We start from the raw sequence: 22,208 nt of genomic DNA on the forward strand, positions 1-22,208 counted from the left end.
TTCAAGTGTAAATTGGATGCTTATCTTGCTGGGATCCTATGACCCCAGCTGACTTCCTGCCCTTCGGGTGGGGGGCTTGACTCGATCTTCTGAGGTCCCTTCCAGCCCTAATGCCTATGAAATCTATGAAACAAAACCAATGAAGGAATTTCTTGACAAAAAGACAAGGCATTATAAAAGATGTTCTCTCATCAGCTATATGGGAGAAGAAAATTGTAAAGGGTTTCCTTATTCCTGTGAAGAATCCAAATGCAGAGAGAAAGGAAAGGATCTTCTTTATTTGCTGAAGGTTGATCTGAGCATCAAAAGTGCTCAAAAGGGCTAAAGAAAAGTAATGAGGCAAGGAAATGCTTACAGACATTTTACCAGATCGACCCAGTTTAGGTCAGAGGCCTGCCGTGGATGGCAAGCATGTACTAGGAACCAGTCACTCCTGCTGCTGGTGTAGGGAAAACGCCTACCACTGCCACTTTACTATATTCTAGGTACTAGTCACTAGGAAGGTCCTGTTCTTCTGCTACTCTGTATTGGCATTGGCAGCAGCGAGTGCTTCCCCCTTTCCCTTCCATTGGCATGGGGAAAGCAACTGCTGCTGAAGCCCCCCTGCTGACCAATTACACCAAAGCCCCATGTCCATGGACTGGATCTGACTGCAGGCTGCCAGCCCCTGGCCTAGATCTTTGCTAGGTAAAGTAGATTGGGAAGGATTGGGGTAGCTGAATCATAAGATTACGTGTCTGTGAAGGGATAAAAGACGGATCCTATTCTCAGGATGTATGTTGGAGAGGCCTGGAAAAGAGCTAGTGCTGCAGCTTGCTTAAGTCAAGGGAATCTTAGCAGCACAAAATCTCAGTGTGGGAGTCCTAATGACTCCAACCAGGAGCACTTTGCCAGCATTGTGATGAGTAGATGGGAAACCTGTTGTTTCTAGTTGCGTCAGCTGATCTTCACAGACACTCTAAGAACTATTTGTATTAAAAATTACAATAGTTCAGATGTCCTCTTCTTTTTTCAAAGGATCAGTATTGGTGATTCTCATTCAGGGAACCCTCAGAAAATGTCATCTTAGTTTTCACTCATTTTTTTGACTATGGGAAAATAATAGAGCAAGTCTTCTGTTGCAAAGAACTCGGAAAGAACATAGCAGTCAGACCATTTTTGACCCTATGGATTTCTGATTGAAATCTCTGAGTTTATCTTGTGTAAACACCTACACATGATTCACATCTAAGAGTGCTAGTATTTCATGGCACCCTTGAAAGGATCTGTCTCATAGCGTGCCACAGCACCCTGGTTGAAAATTACTGATCTGCATAAACGATAGACCATTCCCAGTCCTTTCAAGCCTCAAGTTGATTCAGTTTAAACAGGAAGTATGGTTCATGTCAGGTTTTTTTTAATTTCTAGAAAAATGTATCAATGAGTGCTGTATGTGGAGGTCAGGAAGTGGTAAATGGTACATAGGCGTTGAAGCAATAATCCAGTTACTTAAAACTTTCTTTCCACCCTGAACAGTGATGATGCTGTCTCTCTTTCTGCTTTCACTGTTAGAGAAGTCCTACTCAAAACACTCCTTGGCTTTGTAAAATTGAACTGACCCTTATTTATGATTTTCAGTTTTGTAAGTTTTTCAGATACTTATGGTGTGAAAAGCTTAAGAGATTTTTTTTTTTTTAACAGAACGACTGCTTTATTGCTTTTAATAAAGTTCCCAGGCATTCTTAACAGTGTTCCTTATCAGAATCTGAATGTCTTCTACATGGAATAAGCAAGATGCTGTAAAATTTTACTGGGTGATGATAGGAAAATACCTAAAATAGAGTATGAAAGACAAAATGGGGTAACTTTTGTATTACTTTAAACCTTAATACTATATTACTTGTTGAATAAATGTTCCTACATTAGATTCTTAGCAACGCTGTGTGCCATATGTGTTTAATTTCCTTGGAAAAGGTTCTTCACTTAGCACTATATTATGTGGTATATAAGAATTGGAAGTATGGTAAAGGAGAACAGTAATTTAAAAATAAGTTTACCTAGTTTTTTTTACAATGGTCTGCTTTTTTCTCAGTATAAGCTATAACCGTTACCTTGACTTTTGTTTCTGTGGTGTATGTGAAGCATTTCTCAAACCAGATTGTGAGGCCAGGGATCCAAATGACAAAAGCAGCACAATTGCCACTGTAGCTGGCTGCTCCTATTGGGTGGTGTCAGCAGAAAAAAAACTAAGGGTTTGAATGGGGATGGAGGTTGCCAGAATAAATTGAAACATGTTGATAGGAACCATGAAGAAGTCTCTTTCCCATTCCCAAGTAGCTGAGGCTCTTATGTCTTTACACCTCAGTTTTAGTTAATAAAAATGAACTGATTTGTTATTTTTTTAAATGTAATTACAGTCTAGTGTAGTGGTTCTGAACAAATCAAGCTTGCTTTTGCCAGTACCTCTCTTTCTATCCTGCGTTGTAGGGAAAGATTGTAATTTATTTGCTGCCTTTCCCTTCTCCTTTCCTAGGTATGGTCCACTCTGATGGAGCTGTTGCATTGTCTTTGGGGTTGCTGGGGTGAAAGTGAGCAGAACTGGGTGAGAGTTGAAGGACAGAAAGAACAAGATACTTCTTGCCTCTCCCCTAAATGCTGTGGTTTCTAGCACAATCCTTTAGTTGCTGTTTTATCTTCCAAATATTGAGTTCATTCTAGTAGGTGCCATCTTGCTAGTCACTTCTGGTGTTTACTTTTATAAGTTGAGAAATGTTGGTTGCCATTTGTGTATGTGTAGAGGGGCCCCCCCCTTTTGCAGTTTTTCATACTGCTGTAATTGCATACTGTTATTTGCTGTTCTGGAAACTTGAAAATAAGGTTGTGTACACACATTCAAATAATCTGGGAGAGTTATCCCAGATTTGTTCTCCTGATAGGAAAAACTTATCCAAATTGTGTATACAAATATTCAAATGCTGAGGCCCTGAAGAATAGGGAACTTGCAGTATTGATACTGTAGAGCCAAGCAGGGGGAGGAGGCTGTGCAACATATCAGCATGCTTTGTAGGCTCCCTTAGTCTGCCTGGTGACAGATGGCAGCAGTACATATGGCAACCCAGATTGTGCCACAGGGAAACATTGGCTTACCCTGAGCAGTTGGGCACAGCAAGCATGAGGACTGTGGTGTGTTCTCTGATGGAACAGCAGAGTCCAGCAAGTGATACACTGTCTCCCTGGCAGGGGTGGGTGTTGGAGGGCTGTGTTCTCTTCTGAGAGAAGTCACAGCATGTACAGAAACTCCTGCGAATAATTAACCCTGGTTGTTCTCAGGTTATTTTTCCCTTGGACTGGCCTTCTTTACTCTGGGAGAAAAAGTCTTAACATTATACACATGTGGCTTCTCGTGGGAGAGCAGCAATTCTCCCAGGAGAAACTGAATGTTTGTACAAGGCCTAAGATGAATTTCCTTACCAGTTTAAAAAAATTTCATGTGCAAAATGTATAGTCTAACATGGCAGAAATCCCATTAGTTAACTTTTTTCTGGGCATAATCATTTGTCAGTGGCATGTATGCATCATTTCAGTAGTCTTAAGAGCAATACGACACTGGAATAAGAGCATTTTTTTTAAGATGCACATATACCAAATTATAATAAAAGAATTTCAGTTTTTAGAAACCTTTCGTTAGGGGAAGAGACAGTAGAATTAAAGTTCAAAAGCGTTTCCATGTAGGAGAATCTAGCTATTGTTATATAATGATGGGTGACCATCAAAGTTCATATTGGAAAACCCCAAACCAAATCACTTCTTTGAAGTAATCCATGTGTCCTGTGCTTTCTTGATGGCTAGTTGTTCCAAGGGTCTCTGTGGTTTTATGCATTCCTTGTGAGGGTTATGGGTTGAGTTATGAATTTTGGGGATGGGGGGGGAAAGAATACAGGCTTCTTTTTGTTGAGGTTGAGAAGCAAACAAGCTATCTTTATTAAAACCAGTAAAATAAATAAAAATAAGAGCGAGATATGCACAACTGTTGGACAAAACAAAGGGAACTTTGACATTATAGGAGATGCCTCCATATGCCAGTGCATGTATTCAGGACCTGTAGACTGTTTTAAGAGGTATCTCTTCAGAAAATAATTATGGGTTGGTAAATAACTAATTGAAGAGTACTATGTTAGTACAAGTACATTTCCATCTTGTCTCCACTAACTTCTAAACATAGAACTGACAATGATTTTAATTAAGAAATACAACTTTTTGTGGCACTCATGGCTAATATCCATTCTGCCATTTGTTAGAAGTGTTTTTCTGGCCACTTTAGGTAATTTACAACTCCTAATAACTGATTTAGTTATTTGAACCAAACATTTAAGTTTTGGAAAAAGTATCATGTTCACATAGTTGTTTTAGAAAATTAGTAGAAAAAAATAAAATCATACAATTAGTAGTCTGGTTTGCAGTTTCCTGAAAGATGAATGAAAAAATTCTGTGGTATTCAGTTTAGTAGGAAAAATTTTGTTTTTGTGTGTGTTTGTATGTTGTATTTTTGCTTCATTTTTAATTGAATCATGGAAACCAAAACTGAAAGACATTTGTGGAGTATTTCACTAACGTTAATACCATATTGAAAGTGTTCTGCCACCATTTTGAGCTTCATATTTTACTGCTTATGAAACAAGTTTTTAACATGAGTTCACAAATTAATTTGATTACTTAATGGGATAGTAAAAAAGGATGACACTCCATTAATATCCAGACATGAAAATCCTTTTTAAACATAATCACCTTCCAGACGGGTCTTTTCCAGGACACTTTTTTTCTTGTAATAAGCAGTATATATAAATGTCAGTAATGAATTGCTGAGTTGCTTAATGTCTCTCCAACATTTTTTGCTATAGAACAAGACTTTTGGGAGTAAGCATTCCCTTTTATAATACTTTGAGTGCATTCCTGCTATTTTGAGTGGGCATACTGGGGGAATAATACTATTTGTTATCCAAACACTTCTTTCCAAAATTGGAGTGCTAAAACAGATATTTCCATTGCTGACATTCTTGGATAGAACTTGTGGAAATTTCATTGATATTTTTTTTCCCTTAAAAAAAAAAAAGTTTATATTTTGACCCTGAAAAATAATTTGGCATTGGTACATGTAAATTTTAAAGCTATAATCTAGCCATTTGTGTACAAAAGTACTCCATCAGTACATCTAAAATGTCTTAAAATTAGCATTGTTTTTCTCTTCCAATTCCCAAATAAGTATGGCAGATGATATGCTTTGCCAAAGTTAAAAACAGAATGAAATACTTCTAACATCTCATACTAAAAGGTAATGGCGGGCTGCAGCTGAAGGCTGGGGTCAGGGCAGTGCCGGGCTCTTCTCAGCGGGGGGGCAGGGCTGGCGGTGGCACTGGAGGGGGACTGGGGGAGCTATGGAAAATTTTGGCGTGGCTGCAGCCTACCCTATGGCCCCCTCCCAGCACCACTGCCCTAAGTGCAGCCCAGCCCAGCCCTCCACTGGGAAGAGCCTGGCACCGCCCCAGGCCTAGCCTGCCCCCTCAATGTGCAGATCCTGGGGCACGCCCCCCCCATGCTTTCCTGAGGTGCACGCATCAGTGGGAAGCCCCCCATGCCTTCCAGACAAGCTGCTCTCAGCTCTGTCCCCAGCTCCGCCCCAGCTGTGCAGCACCCACCCCAGCCCCACTCCCTCCCTCAACACAGGGGGCCTTGATATGCTCCCCTCCCCCACACACCCCTTCCCACCTTGCTTTCCATGCTGCCCAGCTGCATATTGGAATCTGATCAATATTGGCTGATACAGCTCATTGAAAATAGGCCGTTGGTATTGGCCCAAAAATTCTCTGTCAGTGCACCCCGCATTAATTCATATGTGTGTATCTTCTGAAGTTACTTATTTCAATGTACAGGCATACCTCGGAGATATTGCAGGTTTGGTTCTAGACCACTGCAATAAAGCAAATATCGCAATAAAGCGAGTCACACAAATTTTTTGGTTTCCCAGTGCATATAAAAGTTATGTTTACACTATACCGTAGTCTATTAAGTGTGCAATAGCATTATGTCTAAAAAAACAATGTACATGCCTTAATTAAAAAATACTTTATTGCTAAAAAATGCTAACCGATGGAAAAATGGCACCAATAGACTTGCTTGACGCAGGGTTGCCACAAACCTTCAGTTTGTAAAAAACACAATATCTGCGAAGCGCAATAAAGCAAAGCGCAATAAAACGAGGTATGCCTGTATAGTATTAGTCTGGACAAAGGATATTTTGCTCTGGTGGAAATACATGGGTGTTTATAAAAACTCAACTTGTTAATTGTTTACGTACAAAAGCTATGCAATTACTTCATATAACTAATACTCAGATAAATCATTTTTAATACTTTAGTTTCCCAGATATTAGCAAATTTGAAATACTGTTGATTATCAGTTCATATGGATTTACTGAATTATAAAGTTTCAGTTATTTAAAAAGGCATAATTTATCCATTAGTTTTTCAGAGGTCTGACTTCTTTTCTAACCCTTGAAGATCAAATATTGACAGTTGTTTTGAAAATAGTATTTTTTTTTATTTTGTCTAAAATGCTAGACCAATACAAGTATAATAACATAGAAGATAAGTGTCCATAGGTAATGTTCTGTTAGGTTTACTTTTGTATGTTTGTATGAGGAATTGAACAGTTGCTATTGGGCTAACAACAGAGTAAAATAAGTTTTGATTTTGGAGTTTGAATACTACTCTTCTGAAAATTCTGGGAAATGCTATACAAAATTGCAGTTCATAACGTGATGCGTCAATGACATAAAGCAAAGGGCAGAGTGGTAGAGCTGAGGTCATCCTTTACTAAGGAAACTCAAGATAATTGAAGGTGTTTAAATTAGAAGCAAGCTGAAGCATCATTAATTGGCTGTTGCTCAATGAAAAGAGGAAAATCAGAGTAGTAAAATGGTTTCTGTTGTCTGCAAAGGATGCTGAAGTTACCGAGTACGTGCTGGAGGGGGATAAAGGAGAGTCACTGGTTGGGGATGGTACCAACTCTGTCAGGAATCGAGTAGCTTCCATTGGGTGCATCTACACATTCATTAATGTGCTGTAATTACAGCACATTATGTTAGTGCCTGTAATAACAGTTTGAATTTTATTAGTAGATGTTAAGAGTTATGAATCCAAAAAGGTGACAAAGCCAGTAAGGAAATACAGATTGCCTGAGCAAGGGACTAACATAAGAGGGATGAGGGTGAGGAGGGGAACGCGACTAGGTTACAGAAAATGCAACGTTAGCCAACTAAGCAAAAGGGTGGGGGAAGCTGAGGGAGGGGATTCGCAGCACTGAGAGAGAAAGAAGATAGATGCACATAACCCGCAAGTTGAGGAAAGTTTCTCAGTCCATATAGAGACTAATCGCGGGGGTCCTTTTCTGGTGGAGCAGGGTGGTCCATTGCTGAAGATTCTTCTCAAAGTGAACTCCATCAGGTGCAGAGGGGGGTTCAGGCAGTCCCTTCTGGGTTTGGTCTGGTGGCGGTCCATCTGGTGGGGTCGGTGCACTGATGATGGCCCGTGGTGTGCTCCACATAGATGTCACGGGACCAACGGATCATGTCTGATACCATCAGGCAGTGCCACAGTTTAACATAGTGACAGGAGACATGGCAGACACACAGGACGCTCTTGTTGCTGGGGTCCCAGGCTCCGAGCATTCCCACAATGAGTGCGTCAACTGTCACGTCTTAGCTGTGGCCCCTTAGGATGTCAGCCAGCGGGGCGTACTTCTCCCACTTGCGAGCCTGGGTGTTGGTGAAGGCTTGGTGCCAGTTCTCAAAGGCGATGGTCACATCTATGATCATGATCTTCTTGGCCTCTTTGTCTGTGATCATGATGTCGGGGTGCATCTGGCTCTCAGCCCAGGACAGTGCGGTTCACGGAGATCTCCTCTGCTGCAGCCAGAATGGTCCTCAGCAGGTGGTCCTGGATAGCGTTGTGGTGGGGCTGCCAGGCTCTGGCATGTGGCCTACAGCTGCCACACCGTTGGCACCTCTTGTCCCTGTGGCCAAAGTGGATGGCCCTGTTCAGAGGCAGGCAGTTGAGGCTGGTGCGGTGGAGGAAGCGCCAGTTCATGAAGCATGCGAAGCTCCCACTGGGCATGAAGTGGCTGCTGGAGTCCTGCTTCTAGGTGATGTTGAAGACCTTGCCCTGGTCGGGTTTGGCCCTTAGGTTGCCGGAATACTTGTTGCAGACAGCATCCTTCGGGAACCGCTCCAGGAAGATCCTCATGAGGGGTGTCACAGTGACGCAGTTGTCTTGCAGGGAGACGGTGGGGCATAGAGCCGAACGCATTGGAGATGTCCAGCCACGTCACCACGCACTACTTCCTGTTGGAGAGTTGTATTTTGTTTGGAGAAAAGCAACTTGATCCTAATGTGTTGTTAATAGTAATATAAAAGCCTGTATCTTTCAGTGTATTATTAATAAAATGTTTATATCAGTGTCAGTATACACTGCATTTATTTGAAAGAGAAAACTAAATAGCACAGATTTAAATTGGCAGTTGGATAAACAGGACAGCTGTTGTGACCTGTGCTTTGACCACTTTTCCTTATTTAAGTTCAGAAGATTTGTGCGAGTGATCAATATTTTAAAGTATTATCTGGAACCAATATGCTTGGGTTGATCTTTTAAAGGTGTTTTTCTTCTTCCCTCTCCACCCTCCCTCCCCCCACAACTACCAATTAATATACCTATCACTATGCCACTGTTAACCATCCTGTTTTGCCCCAGATATTTCAGCATTTTACCCATGTGCAAGTACTATTTTTTGCTGGTTTAAAAAAAAAAAAAGCAAACAGTAGGTTTTCTTTCTTGGTAGTTCTCCCATCTCCCTTCTTCCCAATACCCTAAGTAACAACTGTTTCTGCAAAACTAGATGTACAAGTGAAGTGGGGGAAACCCCAGAAAACAAACCAACCATATGGCATTCTTTGGTTCTCATGTAGATATCCAACTAATTTTAAAACCATGTAAAAACTTGGGGGAAAGTGCACATAGGTTAATGTATAACAACATGTATATTTGAACAGTTTTGTGAGTTAGTTATAGATGAATGCTAACTTTTTTGAATATGTGATTACCTTGAACGGGTTCTGTATTATTAACTAGTGGGAAGTGGAGAAAATCAGGATACGAGTAATTAGGATGATAGTCGGTCTTATTAACTACTGTGATCTCTTTCTCACTTGCAGGTAATATTTTATAGATGCTTCTTTTGTCATAGGCAGTATTCAGTAAATTAAATATTTGAATGGTAGTTTTCCCTAATGATTTAATTTGGGTATGATTCAGGGGCAGGTGGCATCAAAACTGAAATTTAGTAACTATGATCAGTCAGTTGACTGAGTACTTATCAATGGGGAGAGGCATGTGATTAGACCACGATGATGAGTCAGAGATGAGTGTCTTCGCAAAGAATGCATTTTGGTCCAGTATGCTGGGAATATAATTGAAAGGAAATAGGAATGGGGCATACCAGTTCCTTGAAGACTTTTCCTGATGGATCAAGTTTGTCACACTGGCTGTGGCTGCTATTAGTGTGCTGATTCACTAGTCAGTGGGTGGTGAAAAGAACTATGTGCAGTCACTGAGGGAGGAAGGAGCTTAGTTGCTTTATGGAAAAGGAACTCTTCTTTCTGTAACTGCAGGATGTCTGGATGAAGCACACAGATAGCATATCTAAAATCACGTCAGGCATATACCCTGGTATCATGTGATAAAGGCTTACCAGAGGACTAAAATAGGATGTGAAACTGAGAACTAGGTTTTGAGTTTTGTATTCAAGTAAATCACTCTTTCAAAATCATTGAGAACTGTTTTCTCATATAGTGAATAAATGTAAGGGAATCCTCCAGTTTTGGTTTTAAATATGTATGTCATTCTTCCTCTTATACATCAGCTTCTTTCCCTTTCACAGTAGCTGGTTGGTCATCATGGGGCACTGGAATATATTATTATTTTAAGAAATAATTTCTAATCTAATCAAGGAACAGCAGTTATACCTACAGATGGTAGCAGAACTGTGACATGAGGCAGCCTTTGTCCTAAGGTCAAAGGGAGTGCCTTTTGTTGGCCTCAAATTTCTGCTTATACTTGGCTAGTCTAGGCTATTGAAGCTTGCTAATATGTGTCTTTGTTTCACATTTCACAGTTTGCTTTTGGCTTTCTGCCAGAAACTGTTAAACTTGTATTGGCCACATGTGCATGTCACCAATTCTGTGTCTTTCATAACCCTTATTAAACAAGACCTTGCACATTACACCAGTGGTCTCCAAACTTTTTTGATCACGCACCCCTATCAGTAAAAAATTTTTTGAGTACACACCCCCAATCTATGTATATTTATTTATAAATTATCCACATGTACTACTGTACTAATATATTATGTACAATATATGTAGATAAAAAATATATATAAATAGAAGTTCTAATATTTTCTTCTCGCACCCCAACGGATTATCTTGCACACCCCTTGGGGTATGTGCACCCCACTATAGAGACCACTGCACTACACAACTTTGAGAATGGATGATGTCTAGAATGACCCATTAAGGAATGCAAGAAGTATGCTTTCAGAAACTACTGGTACTGTTGCTGTCTGGAAAAGTGGGTACTGTTGCAGTAATCAATTGCTTCAGTACATTAGGGTACTCTGGTTCACTGAAGACAATATCCGCTGTTTGCCATTTTGTCTTATTTTTTGAGCGAAGCACAGAGGTTGTGCGGTTGTGCTCATGTTTTAGGGTTCAAACCCTGTTGCTGATATTGATAAGACGGAAAAGTTAAATGTGGTTTTAAAAAATCTAGTATTCTGAAGTTTGTAAATAACAGATCTTCAGTTTCCAGTCTAACCTGAGTTTTGTATTATTTATGATCCTGTTTCACTTACATAATCTCCTGTTGTTTTCTTCACGATATCCCTGTCTCATGTAGAGATCTGTATGAGAAATCCCAATAGTTGTGTGTGCCTGTATGGCGTTTTCTGTATACCATAAAACCCTGGACTAAACATGAGATCATTAATTGCCTTGGGGTTTTGTGATCATAGTAGCTGAGTCTCAAACACAAATTTATTTCAGATATTCTCCTGACAAACATTATCAGCAAAGAGAACTGACAATGTATGAAAGAACTGATTAATCTTGAAAACAGATTTTCCTTTAAGCTTTGAGGATATTGTTGCTAACAAAACTAGTTATTGAGCTAATTGTCATCACAGACTAATAATTACCAGTTTATTAGGAAAAAATCTTGAGGCTGACTAGAATTGTTGTAGTCTTCTTTCACTGTTTTACTGTGATCCGGTAACATCTTCTGGATAACTGACTTGAGCATGTGAGTTTGTAAGAGATAAAACACTTTGGATTTCGAAGTGTGCTGACATAGATTGTGTGATAACTACAAAGCAACAAGAATTTATTAAGATTCTGTTGAGTTTGGAAATTGGAAAGGGACCAGCAGAGTTTTATATGAAAATAAGGAAATACGTGGTTAAACGGTTTAGGCTACAACAGTAGGTGGTTTCCCTTCTTCCAGAAAGAGAGAAAAAAGAAAGAATCCCTGTATGCCTTTTTTCTGAAAGAAAGGAAATTGCACCAATGTGCATGATTTAGATGTTTTGAGGGGAGGGGGTGGCATAAAATATGTGCAGCTGGCAGAAAGAAATACTCTGGTTTTATTCAGTAATGTGTCTGTCTGTTTGTAGTTCATTACTAATTCAGCCTTTCAAATAAGTTTTGGGGTTTTTTTTTCATTCTTGAGATGTAAAAGTTGTGGAAATAAAATGATTGAAAAATCGAGTGAATCAAAATCCAGAATACAATCTATGTACTATCTTGCATGGATATTAAGTTCAGTCTACTTTGTGCTGCTTGTAACTGTTCTCATAATGCAGATAATTGTTTTGTTTTTTTGTTAAATGTATCATGCAAGTTTTCTTAACAGAAAACTAGAGGGTTTTTTGGTAACTGCATAGGGGAGAAATTGTCCATCAATGTACAGTCCGTGGGTTGACTCCATGCTGTGAAACCTTCTTATCCAGCCCATGGAGCTGGAGGGGTTCCAAAAGAGTAGGATGGGAGGTGCTTTGCCCATGTAGCAGCCAAGCAACAGGGGGGAGTGGTGACTGGCTTGGCTCTCATACTTGGTGTTAAGTTCTGTTAATGCAGCCCCTGCTACAGAAACAATGCCTGCCCCTGGCATAGGGGAAAAATTGATGCTCTTGGCACTTTAACAAACAAACAAACAAACAATGGGGCAGAGTTTGGGAATGTGAATTAATAAACTTCTTCCACATATTTATTTAAAACAGTAAAGGCTGAAATATTTAATCATTTATAATAATGTTGTTGCTAATTGACACAAGTCACCAGTTGAATAGCATATAAGTAATTATGCAGTTGCTACATCAGTTTATTGTATTCTATTCCTTTGTGCAGGCAAGATTAAGCCATTCCACATGAAATTAACACGATGCAATAAACTCCAGAGCAGTTCAGCTACTCCCAGGTGCAGCATCTACATATATGCTCAGGACAGCAGTAGTTTGAGTTGCTAGATGTTGTTTTTTTGTGGTTGCCCTGAGTCACTAAAGGATAGAGGTGTGGAGAGGGGGTGAACATGTCACCTCAGCCTCCCATTTATTTTTTAATTTCCTATAGTGGTAAAAGTCCAAACATTAGTTTTTTAAATGCCTAGCTAGAACGTTTTGTTGGACTACAGAACATACGGATTTTAAGCAATATGGACAATTGTGAACAAAATCCTGGATCAAGATCTTTTGATTCAGAAGCTTTGATTCATAGATTGTTAGGAGCTGGAAGGGACCTCGCAGATCATTGGGTCCAGCCCCCCTGCTCTAGGCAGGAAGACAGCTGGGGTCAAGTGACCCCAGCGAGGTGACTGTCCAGTCTCCTCTTGAAAACCACCCGGGTAGGTGACTGCACCACTTCTGGAGAGAGTTTATTCCACAGTCTGGACACCCTGACTGTGAAGGAGTTTTTCCTAGTATTAAGGCTGAAGCAGCCTTCCAGGAGTTTGCATCCGCTAGTCCTAGTTTTCCCCAGGGGCATCCTAGTGAACAGTTGTTCACCACGCTTCTGATGCCCACCTCTGATATAGTGGTAAACCACTATCAAGTCCCCTCTCAACCTTCTCCTCTTTAGGCTAAAGAGGCCTAGGTCCCTCAGCCTTTTCTAGTATAGCTTCTCTTGCAAGTCCCTGATCATACCAGTGATTCTTCTGATAAAATGTAACAAGTGAAAGTCCTGAGAGGTTTACAACTATCTAGGAATTCTACTTTTGTTGGGTGTTCAAAATCGCTAGCAGCCCTTCTTTATCTGTTTTACTTTTCAGACATTTATTCACATAAGCTTCTATTCCAGATACTGTTTGCCTGCAGAGGAGGGTAGAGTATCTACTGAAAGCAGTTGGACATTTTCATGAGTTGCACTGTACTATAATGAGGAGGGGGTGGTGGGGTGTCTCTTTAAAACTGATGTCAACAAATGTAACCAAGCTCCCTTAACAGAGTATCTATTTCTTTTTTAAATTTCCTGTGGGAAGATGAATGTCTGGTCTTTTGAGTAGAAAGTACTTTTGCTTTAAATCACAATATCACCTACCACTATATGGATTGTAGGTTCTTAGTGCTGCATATTGTTTCTCCTGCTCCTTTAAATGACACCATGAATAGTATTTCAGTAGAAATCTTTAATAATTGTCATTTTTAAATAAACTGTTCAAAAATATTAGAAAAAAACTTCAAACAATTGGCTTCCTTGTGAGGAGTGGGAATTAAAATATTACCTTAGTCTTTGTGGTTTGGTTAGGGCAATAGCATTAAACTTAAGCTTTTTAGGCCTAAATGAAATTGATGGTTTTCAGTATTGGGGAAAAATGAATTTCAGGCAGAGTAACAACAAAATACAGCACCTGTATAAGAGTAGCAAAGCCAGTCTTCATTTAACTTTTAAAAACAAATTTGTGGTAAATCATCTTTTCCTGGTTGACTGTGTGCCACTTTACACATCAGACTTCCTATTACGTTTACATGTAAAACCGAAGGTGCCTGTAGATGTGCTGGGAGGCTGCTCCAACATGCTGCAATTACAGGATATCAGAGCAGACTCAACCAAGTCTGCTGGAGTGTGCTAATTAGTGCTCTAGCAGCCTCTGCATCTTGTGTATCAACATCCACGCGCTTAAAAAATGGTGGTAGGGTGCTTTAGATCTGGTGCTCAGGGCAGTGCAGGGCCTAATCCCAGTGTGCAAGGTTAGACTGAGGCAGTGTGGGACCCGATTGGGGTGCACACAGCCAGGTGATGGTGGTAATGTGGGGTGAAATCAGGGTGGGAGTGTGTGGGGCTGGGTGGAGCCAGCTCTGGGCAGCTGGTTGAGGCTGTTCAAAGTCCTGTCCTGGCTTTCAGTGGAGACTGCATGGGGCTTGCTCGATAAGCTTTAGTTAAAATGCCTCTGCTACCATTTTGAAGCTCAGGGACATTGAAATACAAGATACTGGCACTTAATTAAAGCATATTCCCACCCCTGGAGCACATATAAAACCACCCCAAGTGACTTTGTGAGCAATAATGGAGTTATAACTGAAAACTGGGTATACTAGCTTATAAATGAATGCGTAACATAAAATAAATTTAATTTTTGTAGTAAGCAAAATACAGGGTCCAGATTAGTATCTTGTAAGCATTTGAGGAGAATGTAGTTCATGGGGGAGTGAAGCAGTTCCGTGGAATTTCAGAGTATGCACTTAGGTAAGTGTTGTATGTAGCTTTTTTTTTTTTTACACTAGTTATAGAAATACAGCAGTATGCTATCTTTAGTGTGTATAAATGCTCTTGAATTCAACCCATATATGTTTGCTATGTTTCAGGTGTACTTAAAGGCTCCTATGATTCTAAATGGTGTCTGTGTTATCTGGAAAGGCTGGATTGATCTACAGAGACTAGATGGTATGGGCTGCCTGGAATTTGATGAAGAGAGAGCACAGGTAAGGTAGTCTCAAACCCTGTAGTCTACCCACATAGTCCTGTTTGTAAAAATGTGCAACTACTAAGAAGATGTGGTTTCTTTCAGAAGAGTGACTATTGTTCATTCAGGTTTCAGATTTAATAAGAGATCACAGGAATGCTCTCTAATTTTTGTCTCTTCTGCCTTCAACCTTGTGGAAAAAATTTAGCAGGAAACTTCCAGTCTGGAAAATCTACAAAAATAGATGGTTGCACTTTTATAAATGTTGTAAAAATAATTTGTAATTTCATTTGGGCAGGGACTGTCTGTGGCAGTGGTGCTCAACCATTTGGCCCTGGGAGCTGGGTCAGTCTGTTGGCCAGATCGGGCCCTGCACACCAGGACTGGGCCCCATGCAGTCTCCACTGCAAGCTAAAATAGGACTTTGCACAGCCTCAGCCAGCTGCCCAGAGCTGGCTCCACCCAGCCCCACACACTCCCACCCTGATTTCACCCTGCATTACCACCATCACCTGGCTTTGTGCGCCCCAGTCGGATCCCATACTGCCTCAGCCTGACCTTGCACACTGGGATTAGGCCCTGCACTGCCCTGAGCACCTGATTTAACATGCAGGGCCTAAAATCCTTTTTATCTGGCCTGTGGGGTACCTCATGTGTCCAGAACTTTGGCAGTAGGGAGCAGCAATTTTGGATCTTGGCTACACAGGCCAGACCTGGTAGATCTGTTCTACAGGTTACATGAACTATGAGGCACTCAGCAGATTTGGACAGTAAAACATCTATGCTGCTGAACTGAGAGTACGGGAAAATTATTGGCAATCTAGTATTAAAAAATAGCATAGGCATCATTTAAGACTTGTAAAAATTATAAAGAGCAGTGGCTATTACCTAAAGTAATTGAAACAAGCCTATTCCAATTCACCATCATCCAAGACATTTTCTTTTTCACAGTAGATTTTTGTCCCCCACTTCCCAGCCCTTTTCTGATAGTGGATGACTTGGCTTTGTATAGATATGACATCTGAGAAGTCTGATAGTATAACTCAAGTGAAGTGATACTTAGGCTTGCTTTCTAGACAGTATATAGGAGCACAGTAAACACTTGCAAAGTACAGTTCCATTTGTCAGGCAAGATGACGCTCTGAAATTTATATAATATGTTAAAAGTTGATTGCATTACTGGAAGGAGGTTTAGTCTGCAGACTCTTTTGCTTCTTAAGAACAGCTTTAGATCTGAGTTCTTCATCTCTTATCAAAAAAGAGGATACAGCAGTTTATCACAGTAAGTGTCTGTGCTGCCTTGAAGACTATAATATGTTATTGCTTTATTTTCTTTGCTGCAGAAAGGAATAGCAGTAAAGATCATGTATCCTCTCTCTTCAGTGTACATGTTGTAGGCATTGTTTGTATTGTTTTTTATATTGTACTGATCATACTGAGTGGTTTAGAATGGCATGAAGATGAGGGCCCTGGCCTGGGGCAAACAGTTTCTAAATAGCAAGAAAAGTGAGGTGATGGATGCTGTGGAAAGCAGAATGATTTAAGCGCCTTGTTACACCTTGCACTGAGAGGCATAAGTGTTGATCTGTATTAGTGCTAGCTCAAGTTTGGAGCAGTTGCATGTTAAGGCCAGCAGGGACTTGGAGGACTGAAAGGGAAGACTCCTTCCTCCATGCTGGACTCCTCTGGGCTCCCTCCAGCAGAGCACGGAGACCTGTGCAGCAGGGAGTGGGGGAAACAGCAGGCTCCAGTGCGGGGCTTCCCCTGCTGCAAGTACTGGATTTGCAGGTGTGTGGCATGGAGCCCTGGCAATAGAGGCAGCCGAGCAGGATCCACTCCCTCCCTCTACACAGGGCTGGCCAGAGCCACACCCCACTGGGCACTTGCACTGGGCATGAATGCCCTGACCTCCCCGCCTGCTGCTGCTGCTGGCAGTGGGGCCTGCATGCCATGGGAGTGTGTGAGGGGTCCCTACACCCCCCACCCTCCCTCGTGCCCTACGCAGGCACACCCTGCCCCCACAACCCCACTTACATGCATATACCCTAACATACCTTACGCCCCCCTACACAGCCACACCTTCTCTCAACACCCCCCCCACATGCATGCATGCACACACATGCACACACAGTAAGAGTGAAACAATTTTATAATAAAATATAATAGGTGTTTGACTCCTAGTGTATGATTTGGTTCTTAGATGGCAACCCCCACTCCAAAAAGGCGTATTTCGGGGGAGAGGGGCTTCCAGTGGCAAAGGTCAGGTTAGGGGGCAGGACTTCTGATCCCAGTGTGGTAACCAGGGGCCAGGGCAAGTGTCAAGGGGTGAGACAGTCTGTGTGGCCCCCAACAACTTGCCAAAACTGTTAAGCTGCCCTCCACCTGAAATAATTGCCTGCCTCTGTTTTAGACATTCTTCTTCACAGGGATGAACTAAAGCCTGTGTGTGTGTGTGTGTGTGTGTGTGTGTGTGTAGTTATACATGCACATGCATATATATGAGACATATATACTGATGTGTATGAATACATGTATATATACACACGTGCACCCCCAGGCATACATGTGCGCACACGTGTATATTAAATGTATGTATGCATGTCTATGTATCAATATACATGCATATATGCCTATACATATACACATATGTTACTACATACACGTGCTCATATACATGCATGTAGACGCATGCTTTGACTGAACCAATGCTTCTCCTGGGACCAAAGCTGGAGGTTCCTGGCTAGAGGGTCTTGTCGCTCAGCACAGGGTCAGACCGATTGCCAGATTTGAGATCAGGAAGAAATTTTACCTGGGGTCAGAACTCCGGAAATCTTCAAGGGGAGACTAGACAGTTGCCTTGTTGGGGTCACCTGACCCCCAGTTATCTTTCCTGCTTGGTGCAGGGGGCTGGACCCAATGATCTTCCAAGGTCCCTTCCAGCCTTACAGTCTAAGAGGATTAACTGGTGCTTTAGTTTAATTCTTTTTACCCTTTTTCCCTTAGGTAGGGAAATAAGTTTTGATCTATTAAAATGCATGCATATTAGGATTATAAAATGCATAGATGGATATACCTTGTAAACTGAAAGAAATAAACCCGTTTTTTTTCATATACTTATTCCCTAGAACCCCATCATCAATGTACACATGCCGTTGATGACAGGGTGATAGGCTTCTAAACAGCAGTCACAGTTACAATTGGTGGTTCCTCCTTCAACTACAGGATGCTCCATAAAATTATAGAAAGGGTTGTAACTGAATTTTGTAGGAGTTTTTAACCTCTGTTTCCTGAAGACTATATGTCTGCTACTCCTGAAAATCCCAAGTCACATTTGATATAACTTTTCCCTTTTCTTTTACCCTTCCTTTTGGGGCTTGTCTTGAGACAGATGGATACTGGAATTAATTAAATGATGGTATATACCATCTGTTGCACATTCCCATGGAGGAGTGCTTTCTTGGGATCTTTGGCATTGTGTGGTCTCTCTTAGTACCTCCTAAAGACAGCCCAGGCATGGGTTCTTGAGTAGGGGGAGGAAGCCCTGACTTCCCAACTCTGAGACGTTAGACTTTTAGTCCCTGACCCTCCCTGGCCAGCTGTTTTCCTTCCAGTTCAACTCCTGAGAGATAGACTTTACTTCTCCAAAGGGAGAAGAATACAACCCAAGCAGCAAAACAGGCATCTCCTTTTCATCAATAAAGGCCTTTCCTGGGGGCAGAATAAAATGTTTTTATTGTTTCTGGGTAGGTAGGGTGGAGGGGGCATGAATAATTAATTGCCTTTGCCAACTTATGGTGTCTCAAATATAAATACTTGTAGTAAGCAGTGAACCACTGGGTTCCGTGCATTCTGACTTTACAAAAAACGCTAGATGTTCAAAAGATAAGTTCATGGTTCATTGTCTGGTGCATATGGTCACATTGGAGGGAGCTTTCACTTTTTTTCCATGATTGGTCTACTGTGTCCTAGTCATTTGACTAATGCTGTGTTTGGTGGGCTTTTTTGTATGAGTGAAGGGGACTGATGCATTCAATTTCCACAAAGTATAAACCTTATTTAAATAAAACAATGCATCTTTTAAATTTAAGATTTCTTTAAATTATAAAATGATAAGGTATAGAAACTGTTTGACATCCAGACAGGCCCAGCTGTGCCTGTTTGGTCAAATGATACAGTAATCATGTTGGAAAATTAAGGCGTTTTTAGCATGAGTATTCCCAGATTAGATGAACCTGATTTTTTTTTTTTTTTTTTTTTTTTTTTTAAGGCCTCTTAGGGTTTCTACTCATTTTTTTTCCTCTTGTGGTATTTCTGCAGAAAGTAAAACTATGGAGGAAGGAAGCCCTTTCTGTCTTGTAAAAATGAAGTTAGTCTAATCCTAGACCACAACCACTAAAATACCTCAATTGCAATAATGCTATTATTGCTTGATGTTACTAGAGGGTAGAATTAAGACTCTTTGGATCCCTTAGCTGTGAATTTACATTCCCTAGCATGTCTTTATTGCTTTTAAGTGTAACTTTAATTCTGAATTTCCTGACTTATATGTATATTTGTTTTCATAGTATTCCTGTAATGTATTTTATCCTTAAGTTACTAAAACATATGTTTAACCTTAACTAGTTTAAACAGTATTTTTGTCTTAAAATGTATCTCTGCATTGAACCTGGATTTTAATGAAAGACTCTATCTTCAGCCTCAGATGGTAGTCTTTTCTTGGGGTGCCTAAATTCAGAATGTAAAGAGTAAAAATATACTAAGGGTGCTGATCTGTAAGGTATATGATTGTGCAAACTCGATTACAAATGTGTAATCATTCTTTTCAATGTCTTATTTTAGTTATGCCTTAAAATGAATGATACTGTTATGGTAGATAATCATGTCTGTCATAGAAGTGCATAAGGACCAATCAGGAATTAATCTCCATGGTGCTGGGCAATGCACAGACATATAAAAAATGGTTCTTTAATACCTTGTTTAATTTCCCACTTAAATCTCCTTAAAAGGTTAACATACATAAATAAAATATATACTCATTTTTGAAGTTTCATTTTGACCAGCTTTCAAAAATCTAGGTACTATTCTTCTAGTATATTTAAGTTGCAGCCTCTGAACTGTTTCTCTAATATACTTCCCGTGTCCCTTTTTCACTTTTAATTTTCAAATAGCTGAAATCTTTATTTACTTCCACTTGTAAAACTCTTGTAGTAATATTACTGTAAGATGACTGCCTGCTATATTCAAACTCCAAAGTAATTTAAGTTATCCTGATGCATATTATACAGTACAGTGCCTGGGACAGCCACCATCTAAGTAATTTCATATTATGTTGTCTAGTTGATACAAGTGGTTTTCTCTATTGTGTGAAAGTTACTTTATAGAGATAAAACTGTCCCTGCATTCTCTTGCATTTTCAAATCTCTTTCTACTTCACTTCATAGGGAATTCAGATTAAATTCTGTCACTTCCATTGTTTTGAAATAAACTATCCTCTTCTAGGTCATAAAATATCTAAAGGATGAATTGCACATAGACATTTTCAAAAGATATGATGACAATTAAAGTATTTATTTTTTTTCAAAATTAACATTTTTGTTATTTTACAGGTATTGTAGTAATCTTCCCATTTATTAAGCAACCTGTAGATTTTCACCATTGTTATTGAAAGCCTATACTCAGCAATGAGTTTATATGTATGTATGTTTAAATACAAATAGTCTATGACTGGCTTCACTAGGATGACTGCTGTAAGACCCTGACTGAACTGAGGCAAAAAATCACATATTTTGAATTTCTAGGTTTTTGGTAATTTGTCTGTGCTCTGTGACGATGTACATATTTTGGTATAGCACTATGCAACATACTTTTGCTAAAGCTCCTGATTTATCTAAACCTTATTTCTGTCAAATTTTCTTTTCCTATCAGGTTGCTGCAGTGTCACTGAGATATAATTGTGCTTATGGATGGCAGCCTGTCTTTCTTACTGAATATTTCCTGTGTTATGTAGAGACCTCAACTGTTTTGCTTGTTTTCCTCATTAATCTGATAAATGTTGTCAGCTGTAAAAGCCAACTTTTTAATTTGATTAATTTGTATTTTTTGTGTGTGTGTACAGCTCACTGGGACAGATTTGAGGCGGCATTTGGAGGGATGGGACAAAGGCCTTCTATAAAAGATTTTCTGTTGATCCACTTTATTGTAGGCCATGACAGCTTCAGTATGAAATTTATTACTTGGAAATGACACCCTCACCTTTTTCCTAGGTACTAGTGAGCCAGTCCTATAGCCATCAATAGATGCCCACTCTAGGTATCAGCTTACTGAGTCAAAATACTGCCAAGGTTTAAAAGGTTTTGAAGTAACTGGCAAGTGAGTACATAAATATTATAAGAGCTTAACTTCCATCCCAAAACTGAATTCTTACTTGAGAAGATGGAATAATTACTTGGAATAATTACTTAATGATTTTGGTCCCAAAAAGCCTTTCAGAAAGATTTCATTCTTTGACTATATAAAATGATGGAATTTTCCAATCTTCTATCTAAACAGATGCATTAACCCCTCCCCCAAAACAAAACAAACCCACTTGTGTATATCCTTCTATGATCCAAATGGTTGAAAGATATGGGAAGTTAGATGAGTTACTAGATCAGTAATCTTCAGTCAGAGATACTTTTAGGGAGGACTATATGTTTTTCCCATTAGGTTTCACCTGGCTTGAAATACTGTTTTTTTTCATTATACAAAAAGTCATTTAAATTCAAGAAGTAGGTAATCCTAATTTTCTGTATAGATCCCCTACATTTAAAAATTAGGATAGTTTTTCTATACTCATCAGTCACCAGCTTTGCCATCTATTTTGCTGCTGTCTTTCTCCATTAAAAAAACAAACTCTTCCCTTCCCGGAGGTAAGCGGGCTCGTGGTGGGAAGGGGTTAACTCCTCGCTCCCTGGGAGGAGGCTGCTGCCTGGTGCCGGGCCGGGTCAAGCCCCCGCCCAGGCCCCTACTTGGCCCAGCCCCCAGGGAGTGACAAGAGAAAGAGTGGGGTACTCACTAGTCCCTCTCCTGTAGGGCAGGGCCCCCCAAATCCCGGGCAGGGCCCCCCTGGCCTGAGAAACCAGCGTTCCCCGATGGCAGGCCCACTGCACATGCGCGCAGTTTAAAAGGGCCTGC

General features: G+C 40.3%; 1 protein-coding gene across 3 annotated transcripts in view; it reads left to right on the forward strand.

Annotated features, from left to right (window-relative positions):
• Positions 1-22,208, forward strand: part of CBFB (core-binding factor beta subunit) — a 63,651-nt gene that overhangs the window by 17,276 nt on the left and 24,167 nt on the right. For all 3 annotated transcript variants that reach the window (XM_019535642.1, XM_019535643.1, XM_019535641.1), the window contains one exon: positions 14,938-15,054. In XM_019535642.1, the coding sequence (XP_019391187.1) occupies positions 14,938-15,054 (117 nt within the window). The remainder of the gene's footprint in view (positions 1-14,937; positions 15,055-22,208) is intronic.

The sequence above is a fragment of the Crocodylus porosus genome, unplaced genomic scaffold, assembly GCF_001723895.1.
Source record: "Crocodylus porosus isolate Cpor-Errol unplaced genomic scaffold, CroPor_comp1, whole genome shotgun sequence".
In the NCBI taxonomy this organism is placed as follows: domain Eukaryota; kingdom Metazoa; phylum Chordata; order Crocodylia; family Crocodylidae; genus Crocodylus; species Crocodylus porosus.